This window comes from Cyprinodon tularosa, unplaced genomic scaffold (genome assembly GCF_016077235.1).
Source record: "Cyprinodon tularosa strain WSP-4 unplaced genomic scaffold, ASM1607723v1 ctg661, whole genome shotgun sequence".
Classification (NCBI taxonomy): domain Eukaryota; kingdom Metazoa; phylum Chordata; class Actinopteri; order Cyprinodontiformes; family Cyprinodontidae; genus Cyprinodon; species Cyprinodon tularosa.
In genome coordinates this window covers 327,012-344,046 of record NW_024039409.1, presented here as the reverse complement: position 1 = coordinate 344,046, position 17,035 = coordinate 327,012, and the positions used below count along the sequence as shown (strand labels likewise).

General features: G+C 38.6%; 1 protein-coding gene across 1 annotated transcript; it reads left to right on the top strand.

Annotated features, from left to right (window-relative positions):
* Positions 1–4,648: 4,648 nt before the first annotated feature.
* emx2 (empty spiracles homeobox 2) lies at positions 4,649–8,479 on the top strand. Its single transcript, XM_038309487.1, has 3 exons — positions 4,649–5,398; positions 6,242–6,426; positions 7,525–8,479. Exons 1-3 carry the CDS (start codon positions 5,008–5,010, stop codon positions 7,690–7,692), a joined length of 744 nt encoding a protein of 247 aa, XP_038165415.1. The 5' UTR covers positions 4,649–5,007; the 3' UTR covers positions 7,693–8,479.
* Positions 8,480–17,035: the final 8,556 nt, after the last annotated feature.

The window sequence follows — 17,035 nt, the reverse complement described above, 5'->3', positions numbered from 1 at the left end:
AAATTAAATTTTTTCTTAAGTGATTTTATTTGGCTTTAAGGTAATGGAAACCAAAATCCAGAGTCAAAATTAGATTTAAAAAAAGTATGTTTATTCCTTCGCAATCAATACGTGGTTCTTTGGATCAATGCGCCATCGGCCTGTTGCATTGTGAAGAAGTAATGTAAACCCAGATTGCTTCGATAGCTGCCTTCAGCTCGTCCGCCTCGTTGGTTCTGGTGTCTCGTCTTCCCAACGGCTCATAGATCCGTTTGGTTCGGGTCAGAGGATCTTACCGGCCAATCAAGAACAGAAACACTGTGGTCACTGAAGCAGCCTCGGGCATTCGGAAAATAAAATCATCCCTGTACAGCTTCGCAACGGAGGTGAGAATGAAGCGCATCAGAGGTTCCTGGATCTAATGGCACTCCAACCCTTCGCAAAAAGTAGTTTATTCCAGTATACTCTAAGTGCACTAATTTCATACTTCAAATCAGGCAGTGCACTTAGAGTTTACTTATTCTAAACTATATTTCATATACTTAACAATAGTATAGTCAAGTGTACTTGATACTATTTAGTGTTTACCAAAGTATACTTTAGTAAACTTAAATTGTTCCAATTTAGTTCGAAGAAGTATTACTTTAGTAATACTTCAAGTACACTAAAAGTACATTGTTTGGTATACTTTCTAAACTTATACTTAAGTATTTTTAATAGAATTTACTTCAAGTATACTACTTTTTGCTAAGGGAAACCATCACTACCTGAGGAAACATGGATCCAGACTCTCAAACCTAGATTTCCAAATGAAATGCAAAATTGACTTTCATCTGGAAGCAGGTAGTTGAACCATTAAACACGTATCTGGTTTCTTCTGACGATATTGTTCAGACGTGACATTTTAAACCATTGTATCCACTTGTGCTCTGAGAAGGAAAACCTAAGGATATCTAAGGAAAACCAGTTGATTGCATTGACTCTTCAGCAATCCCTCACACAAAGCTTGCTTGTAGCGACAGTGGAAAGGAAAAACTCACTATTAACAGGGAGAAACCTCCAGAAGAACCAGGCTCAGCTCGATCACAGATGGCTGAAAACGATTTTCTGAACCTGAAAAGCACAACTTTTAAAATCTACTGCTAATGCATCTCACATTCTAATATCAGAAACCTCAATATGTCAGCTAAAAAAAAACACACTTTGTTTTTAGAACTAATACATTTACCATTCTAAGTATTTTATAGCATTTTTCCAGTAAAAAGGGACTAAATAAATAAGTCGCTGGGAAGGCTGGGGTTTACCCTCCACCATGAAGGGATGCATCAAAGATCAGGGGATCTATTAAAGCACATCATTGGAAAGTTTAGTGGAAGGAGAAAAGTTTGATAGAAAAATTGGTAGGATTTTGAAGCAAATTGTCACAAGTTGCCTGAATCAGGTCCAGTATGAAGTTTTCACGGTTGGGGACCATTTAATGTGCTGATGTAGATCGACTGGGTCAGATGGAGTCAAAATTGCTTGATTTAAATCTAGAAATAAACACTTAAGTATAAAACTATTTAGTTGATCCGTGAGTTTTTCTATGATCTAGTTTATTGAGATGAAATGTCATCTATAGCCAGCAGAGGTCACTGTTTCCATGTGTGATTACTGCTACTGAGGGAGGGGGGGACACTCTGTGCCTCAACTTGTTTTCAAGATGTATTTAATATTTAGTGTTTTTTCACTTACTCCCTAACCATGCAGTCGCATCTGATGCCTCAGGCAGTACATGGCGCGGCGGCGGCGAAGAAAGACGAGAGGAACGGGAGCGTCCCGTTCCAAGGTGATGGGTTAAATGCAGAGAGATATTTCTCCAATGTGAGAGCAATAAATTTCAATTATTGTATTTCTCTGCGTCATGACTTGATGCTGCGACACCGGCCTCAGTCCACTCCTTGAGAAACTCCTCCTTGCACTTTCTCTTGCCAGACTTCTTTCTTCCACTTAATTTTCTGATATTTTGTTGGATATAAAGCTCCATAAACAACTAGCTTCTTTAGCAACCACCTGTCGCAGCATAACCTCCATTGAATAGTGTCATTAACTGTCCTCTGTCCGGTCATCACTCTGACCCAGAGCACTGCGGGTGTTCATGCATTGAACTTTATTGATTTCACATTGGAGAAATTTACTTCTGCATTTAACTTATCCCCTTGGGGAGCAGCGGGCTGCCATCGTGGGGTGCCCAGGGAGCTAACAGACCCAGAGGGGCAGTCTTCCAAGCTCTATGCCCTAACCATTAGGGCCGCCACTCACCTTATAAGGGTGTTCACAGATTTAGAGTATGGCACCATGAATTCCCAATAATTAAGTATTTCTATGTTCTTGAGTTATATGTGTCCAATAAAAACATGCACCTTCAGGCTTTTGTTACAGTAAAAATCCTCGAACTCGAAGACTTTGATTCACAAGTTTTATTAGTGCTGAAAGTGGAGAAATTCTGGTTCCAGTAGCTTATATAGAGGACAAAGAGTTAAAGCAAGATGCCATTAAAGATAAAAATAAGACAGACAATATAAAAAGAGTGTATATTAGTACAAAAAAGCATAAAAAAAGAAAAAAGTAATGTCCTGAAATGTTTCCCTTAGATATTAAAATATCTGCACAATACAGAGGTAGTAGTTAACTTGGGTTATTGCACTTGCACTGCAGAGATTTACTGATCATATAAATAAGTGAAAATTACACAAGGTACACAGTAGTTATATGTGTTATTGCACAATGAGAGAGAAGAATAATGCACACGAGTGACATTAGGTAATGTTTTGCATAAGATGTCCAAGGGTGCTGACCCTTGACCCTCTTCCTATCACCTCCTTCTTCTTCCAAGTGAGGAGTTGTACTGCTTGATGTCTTGGGGAACAAAGGAGCTCAGCAGTCTGTTGGTCCTGCATTTGGGGAGGAGATTTTATACATTAAAATCTAAGAAGTTGAATTCCGTTTAAAAGCTTGGATGTGTTTGTTTGTTTGTTTGATGGGATATTCACCTTAAAAATGACCATTGTGGTGTTTTTGTGCTTTAAAAAACATATCTAAATTACTGAAATGGGAAACTGATGCAGGAATGAACACCTAGTGAAATCTGGTCAGGTTTTCTTAACTTAAACAAAACAAATAGAGGAATATTAATAAAAAAATAATATTTTCTTTCCCTTTTTCTTGTTTCAAATCTTCTTCCAAAACCGCAACAGCAACTAAATCATCAGATTCAGGGTTCAGATCCAGCTTTGTTTTTTTAGGTGTTTGCATCTGCTTTACCCTTTATGGCCAGCAGAGGTCAGTAAAACCCTGTAGGAAGCACCATTCATGCTCCTCCATGTTCAGCAGTCAACTGGCTGCATGTAAAACTTTAGGGAAACATCATGAGGCTGGCTGACGTTCATGATGGGGGAGTAACTTCAAAACCAGAGATATGCTGCTGCTGGAAATATGTATAAAAATCTCTGACAACAAATTATTATAATTACCTGTTACAGGGAGTAATTCGCTACCATTTAGAAATAAAACGAAGGATTATACTAAAAATACGGAAATTATATAGAAATGTTTTTTTTTTAACTATAAAACGTCACAATGCAAATCTCTAAATTTAAATAATTTAAATAAGCGCGCAAAAGAAAAAAAAATCATTTTTTTAAATGGATTTAAATTTTAAAATCAGGAGTATATCTTTGGTACATTTTTACTGTATTTAAAGCGCTAAGAAGTATTTTTTTTATTATGATTATTTTTAAAGCTGTTTTTTATTCCCCGGAAACCAAAGAAAATGGGAAAAATAAGAAATAAAAATTTCCAATTGCAATCTTATAAGACAGTAAAAAAAAACTGTCTAATAATTTGAGTTGTGTTTTTTTTTTACTACAAGTGCTACTAATAATTATTATAATAATTTGTTTTTGTCATTTATTAGTATTATTTGTACTAAAGCTTTTAAAAAATAAAAGTAAATTGGCAGGAGGTTTGCTCAGCTGCCTCAGTTTCTCTGAAGGCACGGTGTGCGGCCGTGGCCCCGCATGCCAACTGATCCACGCACAGGTCGGCTTCAGAAAAACACCTGAGCCTTTTGTTCGTCTTTATCCTGAGACATAACCCCGCTCACATAGAAACACTCGCTTTTTCTTAAAGAAAAAAAAAGATGTAGGCCTACTACACAGCTTGGATTCATAAGACATGTTTTTTTTTATTTATTTATTTTGTGCTGAAGCTTTGTTGAAGAAGAAAAAAAAATGTTTTTTTTTTATGTATATACATGTATCCAATCTAAGGAGGAAAAAAAGAATAAATGGAACAAGAATTAAAGCAAACAGTGGAGAAATATGTTCCTGATCTAGAAAACATAGTTTAATAGAAGCGAGCAGTTGTGCTTTATTAAAACCAATTAATGCTGTCAGAGCAGAGCGCTCCCTCTCCCTCCTAAAATCAGTTTCTGAGCCTCCCATGCAAACAAGGAGCAAACCTGCAGCTCTCCATGGTTCCAATGAATGAGTTAAATGTCCCGAAGATATTTGCGCGAGCGCGAGGGGGTGCGCGCGCGTGTGCGGGGGGCCTCCTCTCTGGACGAATCCGTTCCGTGTTGCGCGCTCGAGTCCGCCTCTCCGCGCCCCTGCTTCCCCGTTGACGCACTTTTTAAGCGTCTTCCCCCGTCTCCACCTCAAGGCGAGCAGCAGCGGCGGCGGCAGCAGCAGCGACCAATCACCATGCCATTACAGCCTGCAGAGGAAGCTGTTTATGGGGCTGCAGCGCTAATTAGGCTCATGAACTAACAAATCTGCCTGCACCAAGCCGGCCGGGGAAGAAAAAAACTGCGCATCCATGGATTAGTCTGGGAGTAGCTGAGCGCTTTTTATTTTTTCCTGCAAGCTTCCCAACTTATTTCACAGTGAAGAAAACTTTCCCCCCTTTTCTTTGGGTGTGGAGGATTATTTCAAACAGAGGCGCTTTCGACAACTTCGACCTAAGCTGGGGAATCTGGACTATCAGACCATGTTCCAACCCACACCCAAGAGGTGTTTCACGATAGAGTCGTTAGTGGCCAAGGATAATCCGGTACCGGTGTCCCGCTCCGAGGAGCCCATCAGGCCGGCGGCTCTCAGCTATGCAAACTCCGGCCAAATGAACCCGTTCCTCAACGGCTTCCACTCCGGCGGCAGGGGCGTCTACTCGAACCCGGACTTGGTGTTTGCCGAGGCGGTCTCTCACCCGCAGAACTCCGCCGTCTCGGTGCACCCGGTGGCCCCGCCACACGCGCTGGCCGCTCACCCGCTCTCCTCCTCTCACAGTCCGCACCCGCTTTTCGCCAGCCAGCAAAGGGACCCCTCCACCTTCTACCCCTGGTTATTACACAGATATAGGTACCTGGGCCACAGGTTTCAGGGTAAGTCCTCCATCTGGCTCAGCTTTACGCATGACGCACGCCGAGCGGCACTTTTAGGGTTCACTTTTTTTTTTTAACTTATCTATTTAAAAATAAATAAATCTTGACAGCTGAGGAAAAAAAATACACACCCATAAATAATAATCTAAAACACAGCAATTTTTAAAAGCTCGTTTCACCCTAAACAAACCTGTACAGAAGCTATTAAAACAAACAAAAAAAAAGCAAATAGATCTGGTCTGAACTGTTTTCTAAAATGGTAAAACAAATATATAGTTTTATATATATATATATATATAATTTCAGTGTAATAGATTTATTTTTTTTCAATAAATGATTTTAGTTTTGTTTATAATTTTCTCTAATGAGCCTGACGCTTTTTGATATTTTCGGATACTTTATATTTACTTGCTTTTAAGGGTTTGTTTACTTCTTGATAGATTTCTGTTGGTCACACGTGTGTTTATTATTTTCTCTTGCTCCACAGATGTATCTGCTTAGTTTTCTCCCATTATAGAGACAGTTTATCTGTAATAAATTGGCTGAAAGAAATTCAGATTTTATACCTTATAATTCAGATTTTATACCTTATATAGGTAATATAACTAACGATAGAAGTGTTTTTTTCTCCCTGTAGAGTTACATTTCAAAAAACAATAATGTTTTAAATACAACTTTAAAATAAATGGTCTATTTTCAATCCACGATGTCCAAATAATAAAAATGATCCAACACTTCTTTTGTTCATTTACAGATTAGCTCAGGCCTTTTTGCTCTTGTATAAATCTAGATTTTTTTGTTATAAAATGTCACTCAGGCTCCTCGTTTTCTGTTCGGTTTTAGGCAACGAAACGAGTCCCGAGAGTTTCCTTTTGCACAACGCGCTGGCCAGAAAGCCCAAACGAATCCGGACAGCTTTTTCTCCATCGCAGCTCCTGCGGCTCGAACACGCGTTCGAGAAAAACCATTATGTGGTTGGAGCGGAGAGGAAGCAGCTCGCACACAGCCTTAGCCTCACAGAAACTCAGGTAAGAAAGAAAGAAAAATGCTTAATGTGATGAACTCCGCCATGATTTTAGGAAACTTGTTAAATGAACTACAAGCGAGGCGCCTGTTTCTGCTTTTAATTTAACTGCGTGTTTTTGCGTGTGAGTGGAAGGGTGTGTGTGTGACAATCGTTCCAAACATGCAACTTTTTGTCAAGTTTATTTATCCATGTCTCACCTGATTGCTGATGGAGATCATATGAGATGTTTATTATTATTTTCTTTAGTGTGCCACCGTGCGCCATGATGGTTTTTTTTAGTTATTAGATTTTACCGAGACTCCATATTTACGCACGGATTTAAATATGTCTGTTGACATTTAAAAAACAAGAATTTTAAACAATCATTCTCCAAATTGTTTCTGCAAACCGGGGTCCATAAATGCGTGTTGTCAAATGAATAAAGAGATGGGGAGGGGGCTCTCAGGCGGTCATTGTAGGCCCTAACCTCATTTCAGTTGGGTTTGGATTACTTTGTTTTGGGGAGATGGAGGGGGGGGGGGGGGGGGGGGGATAGAGGAGAGAATGTTGCCTTTCAAAATGGAGGGCAAATTAATCAGTTAACGATTTTATTGGATAGTGGACACAAAGAGCGAAGCGCTGCCATGTTTAAGCCGCTGTTGGAGCCCATCAGGCCGCCGTCTTTTGTCCCCTGGAGCTGAGGGGAGAAATGAAGCGTCACCTCTTTCAATTAGCCCTCTGAAGGTTTATTAAACGCACCTCAGCGGCCATTTAGGAGCGACAAAGCAAAGCAGCGGATCATTTATCGATTTAGATGTCGGTATTGATTATTCACAAATCCATTTAGAGGGAGTGTGTGAGCAGCTGATAATAGGCCAATGTTTTTGTTTTTGAGAAATAAATGTTTCTTTAAAGAGTATCTATATTTTTTTGTTTACTTAACTCTTTTTTTTTAAATAATTATTTAATCTAAGCTTGCATTTTTTTTTCTCTTTGCGCCTCTTTATGCATGTTTGTGTTTCCTGTTCCCCTTTTTACGCACGGGCCAATCTCAGGTTTATCTGCTGACACTGATCCGGCTTGTTTTCTTTTCTAACCCTTCTGTCCTTTTCCTCCTCAGGTAAAAGTGTGGTTTCAGAATCGGAGGACGAAGTTCAAGCGGCAGAAGTTGGAGGAGGAGGGTTCGGAGTCTCAGCAGAAGAAAAAAGGCTCGCATCATATAAACCGCTGGAGACTGGCGACCAAACAGGCGAGCCCGGAGGAAATTGATGTCACCTCGGACGATTAAAAAAAGGGGAAAGAAATATCCAAATGGGACTGACTTTCTCAGAACTGTCTGAATGAAGGAGGAAAGGATACAGGATGCGGGGCAGAGACTGGAAGGGGATCGGATGGAGAGAGGAACCGAGGCTGAGGCTGGTCCTGCTGCACGGAGCGGCTCTATTTGGTCCAAGAATCAGCCTCTCAGTCCGTCTACCTGAACCCACCCCCGCTCCACCACTACCAACCCTCACACCTCCACATAATTATCATTTTTATCCAATTCTTATTGGACGTTTGCACTTCAGAAGATTTTTTTTCACACTCAAGAAACCAAAACACCAAACTGCTTTATTTTATTTTTTTTTGTAAAACTTTAAATGCATGGTTTAATATTCCCCCCCGTAGTTCTTTTAATTTGACTAAAGAGGGAAAAAAAAAAGAAAAATAATTTTCTTTTTTTGTTTTTTTTTTACTATTTTCCAACAGAGAGATGTCGTGCTTCTTCCTTTCTACAAAGTGTGCAGTCTTTACTTAATGATTCTCGTGTAAAAGTGATTGTGAAAACATATGAAGTAGCGGTGTTTTCTTTTTTTTTTCCAGACAGAAAAAAAAAACAAACAAAATTTTTAATTATTTTTCTCTAAAAGATGAATCAGAGCGGAGAAGTGAAAAAGGAAGATATCAGGACGTTCCTTCAACCCAAAGCTTTACCAATACCGTGTCGCTCTGCAGCAGGACTCTCAGTGAAGGACTAAAAAAAAAAAAACAGAAAGGGAAAAAAAACAAACAAACTTCTGGCACTGAACGTATTCCATGTACAGAAATGCTACAAAAATTCCTGTTTCTGTTCAAACCCCTTTTACAGAATGTAAATATTTTTTGTGTTTGTGTTAAGTTTGCTACAATTTTAACACAAAGTATACTTCCAAGAAGTATGTAATTGTCAATATTTTGTCAATAAAGTTTTATCAGTATGTTGCGCGTAGTAGAATTGGAGGACTTTTAATTAAACCGCGCAGCCGCAGGTGAGGCCTCCGATCAGGAAGTCGGGAAAAATGCGCAATAAATTTGGCGCAGTCCTTTTTTTTCCACCTCTTTGGAGCAAGGAAGCTGAAGCGCGTCCTCAGACCGACTGCGCTGGTTTTATTTTTCGGGAGCGGCTGCAGAGTCCGCTTCGCTGTAGCTACAAAGAGGCCCCCTGTGCAAGGCTTTTGTGGAAGTGCAAATCAGTTTGGGCAATTATCATGCGGGTAATATGAGGGGGGAAAGGGGATGCATTGCCCAGTGGTCCACTTTAATCTCTTAATCCACGGATCCGAAGAGGAGGGGTGGGTTGGAGGAGAGGGGGGGCGGCTGGCTTGGACATAATTTAGTACAATCTGACGACGCGATAAGGGAAGGTTGCAATGCGCTGCAAAATGGGATCTTTGTCTGAAAAAGTCTCCTATCAGGATGCTGCCTGGGACTCAACTGGAAGCTTTCTTTTTCATTTTCTAAAGCAAGAAAATGTTCATATAAATTAAACAAAACTAAAATTAGGCTTAAAAATATATAAAAAAGTCGGATTATCAGATTTCTTTCCTTATTTTTTAGGGAAAACAAAGTTTAAAGTTTTAATGTTTTGCGTAATTGTTTCATAAATAGAAACGAGTCGCTTTTTTTTTTTTTAGGGACATAAAAGGAAATTCTTAAACGGCCAAAAAGATTATAACAGCAATAAAAATCTAGAGAGAGAACACCATTAGCTTTAGAGAGAGGAAAAAAAAACTAAAAGCTTTATTACAAACCCAGCTTTGAAATAGGGGGGATTAGAGGACTGAAAGGGTCCCACAATAGTTAGAAGAAAAGGTTTCATGCTAATGAGGTTAATGCCCTTTGTATCTCCGGACTCCACAACTTCATTACTCCTATCTCGGGCAACACGGAGCGGCTCAGAGCCTCACAATCCACTCGAGCTTTTCCCCACCCTGCCTATAAAGAAGGATTTGATAGCAGTCCTGTTCAAACTAGATAATTATATCTTTTCAAGTTGGAATTAAGATAAAGAAAGTGCAGTGGAGGCGGTGAGCCTTGATCCGCCGCAAACAAATTTGGCGCACAGCTCCCCTCCCCATCACCTTTGTGCGCCTGTTTGGACACACGGGACCCAGGATAGAGTCCTCATTAGATGGAGTCTGCTCAAATTTGATTAAACATATCTGATTCTCACCTGTTTTTTTTAATTAGGAGGCAGTCGATGAAAAAATAGCAAATTCTGAAGCTATTTTCACTTATTTTTATGTTTTCTAACCTTATATTTAAATGGGGATAAAATATATATTTTAAGGTGATGAAATATTTCAGTTTGTTTAAACAAAAATGGCGACAAATATCTACAGTTCATGAAAACTTAAAAACAAATCAAAATGAAGAGAAAAATCTAAAGTTAAACATGTTCTTAGTGAAACTACACTGGAAAATCTTCTTAATTTAAGTGTATTTATTCATAATTTGAGTAGCTAAATGAGATAGTTTGCCAAAGGAATTAGTATTTTTACTCTTAAATTAAGATAATTAGATAATATGCACTTGAATGCAATTGTGTTTTCTTATTTTAAGTGTAAATTGTTTTGTTTTATTGGCAAAATGTCTCTTTTACCTCCTGAATACAAGAAGAAACGCGCTTATATTAAGAAAAAATTACTTATCTAGCTTTTGATTTTTTTTAACGGGGTTAAGATGAATCCAAGCAAACTTCAACTCAAGGAAACTCCTCAAAATAAGAATAAAAATAGAAAAGTTTTTACCAAGAATAATAAAAATAAAAAACTGGAATCAATATAAAACATTTTTTTATTTCTAAATGTCCAAATAGGGACCAAGAAAAATCTATAATGTACCTTTTCCATCTCCCGAGTTTTATTTTATTTTCTCTCCAATTTAAGCTTCAATCTACAGTAATAATTAAGCAATACAGAAATCAGTCATTTTGAGTTATTTATATAAAATAAATGTTTTTTATTTTTTATTCCAAAAGTGGGTTCCAAGTTTTCACCCATCAAATAACAACAAAAACAATAAATCATACCATGTTTTTATTTTAAATGTCAGGATAAGTAACTTTTTTAATTTACGGAAAATCTTTTTCTTTTTTAAATCAGCTTAATACATTATATAAAAGAGGTTTTTATTGTTAGGGTTGCGTAAATCTTTAATTCTTGAACGTTTTTTACTCTTAAAAATAAATAAATAGAGATCAGGAAATGTTTTATTTCTTTGAGCGTAATTCTGGTATAAAAATGATCTAGATGGAACAGAAATGAAAGTGGAGTTTTTTGGTGGAGGTCCCACTCCCACGGGCTCGACCTTTGGTGATCCTTAACTCCCCGCACAGCATCCCGGTGTTATCCCCTCATCACCTCACCTCCTTTGGACATTTTGGAGCTGAAAAAGGCCCGCTGCATTAAACATTTAGTCCGCCATGTGAAATGATTATCCGTTCCAGAAAAGAGTAGTCGGGTCCTATCAAGTGACCCCACTGACCCAAAACCTCTAATCTGCAATTAGTAGGTATAATTACGTCCGCTGACACTGCTAATGTGAATAGTAGCCAAAGGAGGAATATAGGCGGAAGACAGAGCTGGTATCAGAGCTGGAAGTCAATAATTGATCGAGGTGAAGTCGCTTTAAGATCGGAGAAGTGGCTTTTCAAAGGCTGGCTTTAGGGACTTTAGTCAACATGCGCTCCATGGAGCGAACCTTTCTGGTTTTATCCCACTGATCCCATCAGTTAGGGGATCTAATTGAAGGGTGGCACCTGCAGGCCGGCCTGTCACCATCACAAAGACACGTCAGGTCTAACCTGATCTGTCCTGTTTCACAAATTGTCTCTGAAATAGATCCATGAAAGGGGAGATTCCTCCCCATACAGCTCCTCTGGCCCTGACATAAGGTGCAGCGACAAATATACAAGCCTAATGAGCAATTACCGTCCAATCACTCTCCAAATAGCTTACATAATAATGATTAAACATCGCAGCTTCGGATTCAGTTTCCCCCTCTTTATTATTAACAACGCAGGGAGGGGCGCCGGAGGCTGCGCGATGCGCGCTCATGATTATGTTTTCCAAACGCAGCAACTTCTTCCACTTTAACATCGGCTGCAGTCAGCACTTATAAGAAACTCTGTCTGACATGAACTCATCTGCGCAGATGCAAAACGGCACATAGATGGATGTAGTATCTGTTTATTCCATGTTGGATTAGCAGGAATTCCCAATTTAAATGCGCGAGGATGAGGATGTTTTACGCACGGCGGCCTGCTGCGTTCAATGACCTGGAAAAAAATAAGTAGAGGTTCATTTAATGTGTTTAACAGCAAATCAGAACAAAAATACACGTAAATGAGTAAAACTGAAGCATGTTATTCAAAAAAATAAACAATTAATTGCTGATTTATTTACAGTCTTTGGCTAAAACATGTTCAGCTTCAGTGTTTTCAGTCCTGCTTTGAACCAGCAGCTGCTGGACATTTTATTTTCAGGGAGATGGTTTTAAAGCTGAAACAAAACATCTTCTTCTGTTGTGGTTCTGGAGACTCTGAGGGGTCATAAAGTGTTCATACCAGACGTGCAACTCTGAGGCATATCTAAGTCCAAGACCATTCAGTATGCACCATCAACTCGGGTTAAACAATCTATCATTTACAAAGAGGGAGCCAGTGGTTTGAGCGCCGGTATGATCCAATTTCCTGCTGCTGGTCAGGATTAATGCGCTTCCTGTACAATAAAAAAATATGAGTGTGTTATCTTCAAACGCAAATGTAAATAAAATCACATCAAGCTGTTTTAATAACCCATTAGAATGAATGAACTATGACAGTAAATATGATTCTTATTAGACCAACAATAACAGTGAGGAGTTTACTGAAAAATAACCCCAAACTGTTAGAATATAGTGTAAAAAATGACTTTAATCAACATGTTTGAGTAGAAATGATTAGTTCACAGTGAAAAAAAAAGGTACTTTAGTAAATTAGAAAAATTACAGAGAATAAATAAATGTTCTTGCAGAGCAAAAGTGGGTCAGTTTGAAAGGTTTTCACAAACTGATGAATTATTGATCCCAATATCTTCTATTGATAAAGCACATTTGTTTAACCAAAGGGCGATACAGTACAAAACCAGGTCGAACTAAAGCACTAAACTTTCAAATATATTGAAATTCATATTTCATTTATCCTTTTTAGCACTAAATATTTGAACAAAAAGTTGTTTTTAATCATCAGGCTAAAGGGATATTTTAAAAATAACTCATTCATCAATTTAAGTACCTTTATATTTGCAAAACCTCAAATCAGTTCAAATGTTGTAAATGTTTTCTGAAAAACAGGCATTTAAACTGTTTAAATATTTCAAAGGGAGACGTCAGAGGGAGCAGGAGTTTCATAGAGACCAGTACAGCCGAGCAAGCCTGCTGTTTTTAAAGTACGAATGTCTTTTGGTGTATTTTCTGTACTGCTGCAAGAATTCATCTCTGGCATTTTGAAGAAAACACAGTTTCCAAAAAGTTTCCAGATAATTTGTCAGTAATTAGACCTGGCAATAGAGGAGAAGAAGTGAACAGCTTTCATATTAAAGTATGAAACCAGCAGATATTATTTGCAGTAATGGTAAAAAATAAACATCATGCAGTCCAGTCAAACCATTGGTCCCACTTTGGTTCTAGCAGCATCACAGCTGGTAAAAATGCTCTGCTACTTCAAAGAGCAAAAAAATAATTTAAATTTCTGCCTTTATTCCTGCTGAATAAAACTTGGTTAGAGTAGCTAATGCCACATGGTTTCCTTATTTACTATATAAAATGTGTTATATTGAAAACAACCACAATTTAATTTCTACACTGCAAAAACGATCTAGAAATAAGTAAACATTTCTTGAATTAAGTGTATTCACCCTTAATTTGAGCAGGTTAATGAGATAGTTTGCCAATGGAATGTGTAATTTTACTCTTAAAATAAGATAATTAGATAATATGCACTTGAAATAAGACGATGCAACCGTATGTTTTCATATTTTAAGTGTTAATTGTCTTGTTCCATTGGCAAAATGTCTCTTTTACCTCCTCAATTCAAGAAAAAATGCACTTACTTTAAGAAAAAATGACTTATCTAGATTTAGATTTTTTGCTGTGTACTTTGAGTTTTTAAAATAGTAATAATAAAAAGATAAAACTTAAGGTAAAAAGACACTATTTCTTAATGGTAAGATGATATTTTTTTGAAAAAAAAAAAAAAGGTTTAAAAAAGGCACAAAGTAATGACAGAAAAATACCGCTTTAGAATCTTGGTGACAATTATTGTATGAAGAGAAAAACAAAAAAGAATAGTCGCTAAAAAAAGCTGTTTTTTTTTAAATATCCTTATTTAAAAACAAGTCATTTCAACCCTATAATGCCAAATGTATCTGTTTTATTACATACGGTTTCTGAAATGTTTTGCGTCTGACACCTTTTGCATAATTTAATGGTAGAAACTTTGCTCAAAATGTTATTGTACACAATCAGATATACCTGATAATAGAGGGCAGAAGACTACACAAAAAAATAATCTTGACTTATCGCATAGTAATAAATTATTAATATCAAAAATTTATTTCTGTTTTTTCTTTTTACATATTTTGTTAAAAGGGCAAATAAGGAATTCAAACCAAAAAAAGGTAATTTTCTGTTTTGTTTTATTCTTGGATCGGGCTTTAAAGGGTTAAAGCCATAAAGAGTCACAGCTAACAGAAAAAAAAGCATCAAGCATTAAAAAAACGTCTAATGTACAGTTTTTATATATATATATATAAGCAACAATTGATGGCAAAATACGCCATCTGCCCTGTTTGTGCATTTCATTGAGAGCTTAATGTATTACCCATTAGATTAGGAAAACTGCTGTGTTGGTATTTCTCACTTCAGCAGCAGTGGACGGCTTTTCTAAACAATCATGAGCTGAAAGAGATCAAATTCAACCAGGAATATAAATACTGTGGTTCTACTTTAACATCTGAAGACAATCTTCATGTTTTTTTTTACCATCGTTGGCATCCATCAAGGTCAGTGGATCATCAGAGTCAACTTTTAGCCCTAACGATTAAGGCTGAACCTCTTGCTGTTGCAACGTTCCCACTGCGTGATCTTTGTCGGGTTCTTCTCCATCTCAGATCCTCCAGGGATCAATTCAGTCGGAATAAATAAAAACGCATCAGAAGGGAATCTGCAACCAGTCCTCTGTTCTGGCCTCTCTTCACTAAACCCAGTAGATCACAGCAGAACTTTCCTGTTTGGGCCAATCCCTGTTATTTAAACTGTTCTCTACAACCTCCTGTGACATCAGGAGATCCAGATGTTCACTCAGCAGATATCAGTTTTTTTTTTTGTTTTTGGCAGACCTTCTAGATCATTTATATTTGTGTTGAATTCTTCTGTGAAGATTCAGGTTTCAAAACAAGGCCATTGTTTTGAAACGGAAGATCTACTTTGAGCTTTTCTGGGTGGTTTGGGTTTAGTAGGTTGGTCCATCAGCCGCAGGGTCACAGCTCTGCTCCACCCTTCCCTCCGCAGTCGTCAGAGATTGTGATTTGGTTTGTGGAATTTTGCCAGGTACATTTATGAACCAATTTGTACTCAAACATCTTGTTCATTAAAGACGCCCCTCGCCTGGCAGAAGAATCCAACAACAGGACAAGCGGAAGGGGAGGTGCTTCCTCCCACCTCAGTAGGGGACAGCAGCGGGGCCCACATAGGATCTTACTCTCTTCCCACCAATCCTATGACGTTCCAGGCAGCCAGAAAAAGAAGCGAAGCTGGGAATTCTCAGTGCCAGCTTTTAGGTTGCTCACTTACTGCCCCCAGCCTCCCAGAAGGCACTGGGCTCACATGAAGGCTTCCAGTTACCGTATCAGTCTGAGCGTCAGGATGCACCTCAGTCTGACCCCCTACCCAGAAGCACCTAACATGGGCGGGAACCCCAGAGACGATAATCAGGGTCCTTAAACCCCTCCAACACATTATTGGGGTGATTCTGCAAAGGAGGCCTGGATAAAAAAATGTAATGTGAGATAAGTTAGTATATCTATTTACTTTTTGACTGTTTTAATGTTAATAAAACATACCCCATTGAGCACCAATTCAATTCCTCAGTTATCAGAGAATAATTCAACGTTTAAGTATTAATACCCACTAAAATCAGAGGCTCTTTCACACCAATTCAGACTTCCAAATGTAGGTTTAAGAGCTCCGTTGCTTATGTTGACAGAGGTCACCTCATGTCACAGAGTTAGCAGACATAAGGTGTCTGCCTGAACCCGGCCCTGCACCAACCAAAACCGTCCAGACACTTTTAGGGTCCTCGTTAGCTGCTTTCCTTCTGCAAACATCTCCCCTCGCTGCATTAATATTCCTGTGACCCACTGCAATCCTGTGAGATGCCTTGTGTTTATTTTCTTTAATGATACTGCAGCAATTTGGGGCTGTAATTTGCTGCACCCTCATTTGCATATAAGTGTTTCCCCCCTATATTCCAGCTCTGAGGGGAGTAATTGCCGACCCCAGCCAACCGGCACCACCAGCACCACCTCCCCTGAAGCTCAAACCGCCCAACATTTTATAGGTTGGATCTGCAACCAGCATTCCCTCTCTGCACGCTAATGTGTACCACATGGTGGACTGTACACCTGATAAAATACCTCAGGGGCTCTGCAGTTTGGAAAATCCTCAATTCGCCCTCTAAATAAAACAAACAATGGCCTCGCTAAATATATAACATATGCCGGCTGAATTATTTTTATTCTTTTTTTTTTGTGTCTGTTGACCTCTGAGTCCCCTTGCTGCTCATCCTCATCGTCATCATCACTGAGCTGTTTGCAGGAAAGTGTCAGGGTTCAATAACAGCAGTTTATGAGCTGCTTTTAGGTATGATTACACCCTGTTCCCATTCTGCATACTCTCTGATGTTCGTCTCATTGTGGCTTAAATCTGAGCTGGAATGTGAACAATAGGTGGTGAGGTTTTGTTGAGCAGACAGGTGAAATGATGGACACCTGTTCCTCTGCCCTGAGCTTCACTGTGTCTCCCCCTCTTGGTGACTGCATGGCAGCAGAGTCTGGCCCCTCTAAAAACATGAAATATAAAGCTTCCTCTGGCTGAGTCTGACAGCATGTTGACAGTTGAGCATCAGGAAAGTGCATCACATGAAGTCCTTGTTTTAGAAACAATAAATGGTGATTGGTAAATAGCTTTTTTTTTGCTGCTTCTCTAGTTTTAAAATGCTATATTTTGATAACCTGACTCCGCCAGATGGATTTGCTCCGCATATCCATCTGGAAACCTTCCATTGAAGTAAT

What these genes read in the sequence shown, in the direction of transcription:
- emx2 (XM_038309487.1), top strand. Translation starts at nt 5,008, where the DNA reads ATGTTCCAACCCACACCCAAGAGGTGTTTCACGATAGAGTCGTTAGTG. An exon ending in CCTGGGCCACAGGTTTCAGG is followed by an intron (nt 5,399 to 6,241) that starts GTAAGTCCTCCA and finishes GTTCGGTTTTAG; the next exon opens with GCAACGAAACGAGTCCCGAG. An exon ending in TTAGCCTCACAGAAACTCAG is followed by an intron (nt 6,427 to 7,524) that starts GTAAGAAAGAAA and finishes TTTCCTCCTCAG; the next exon opens with GTAAAAGTGTGGTTTCAGAA.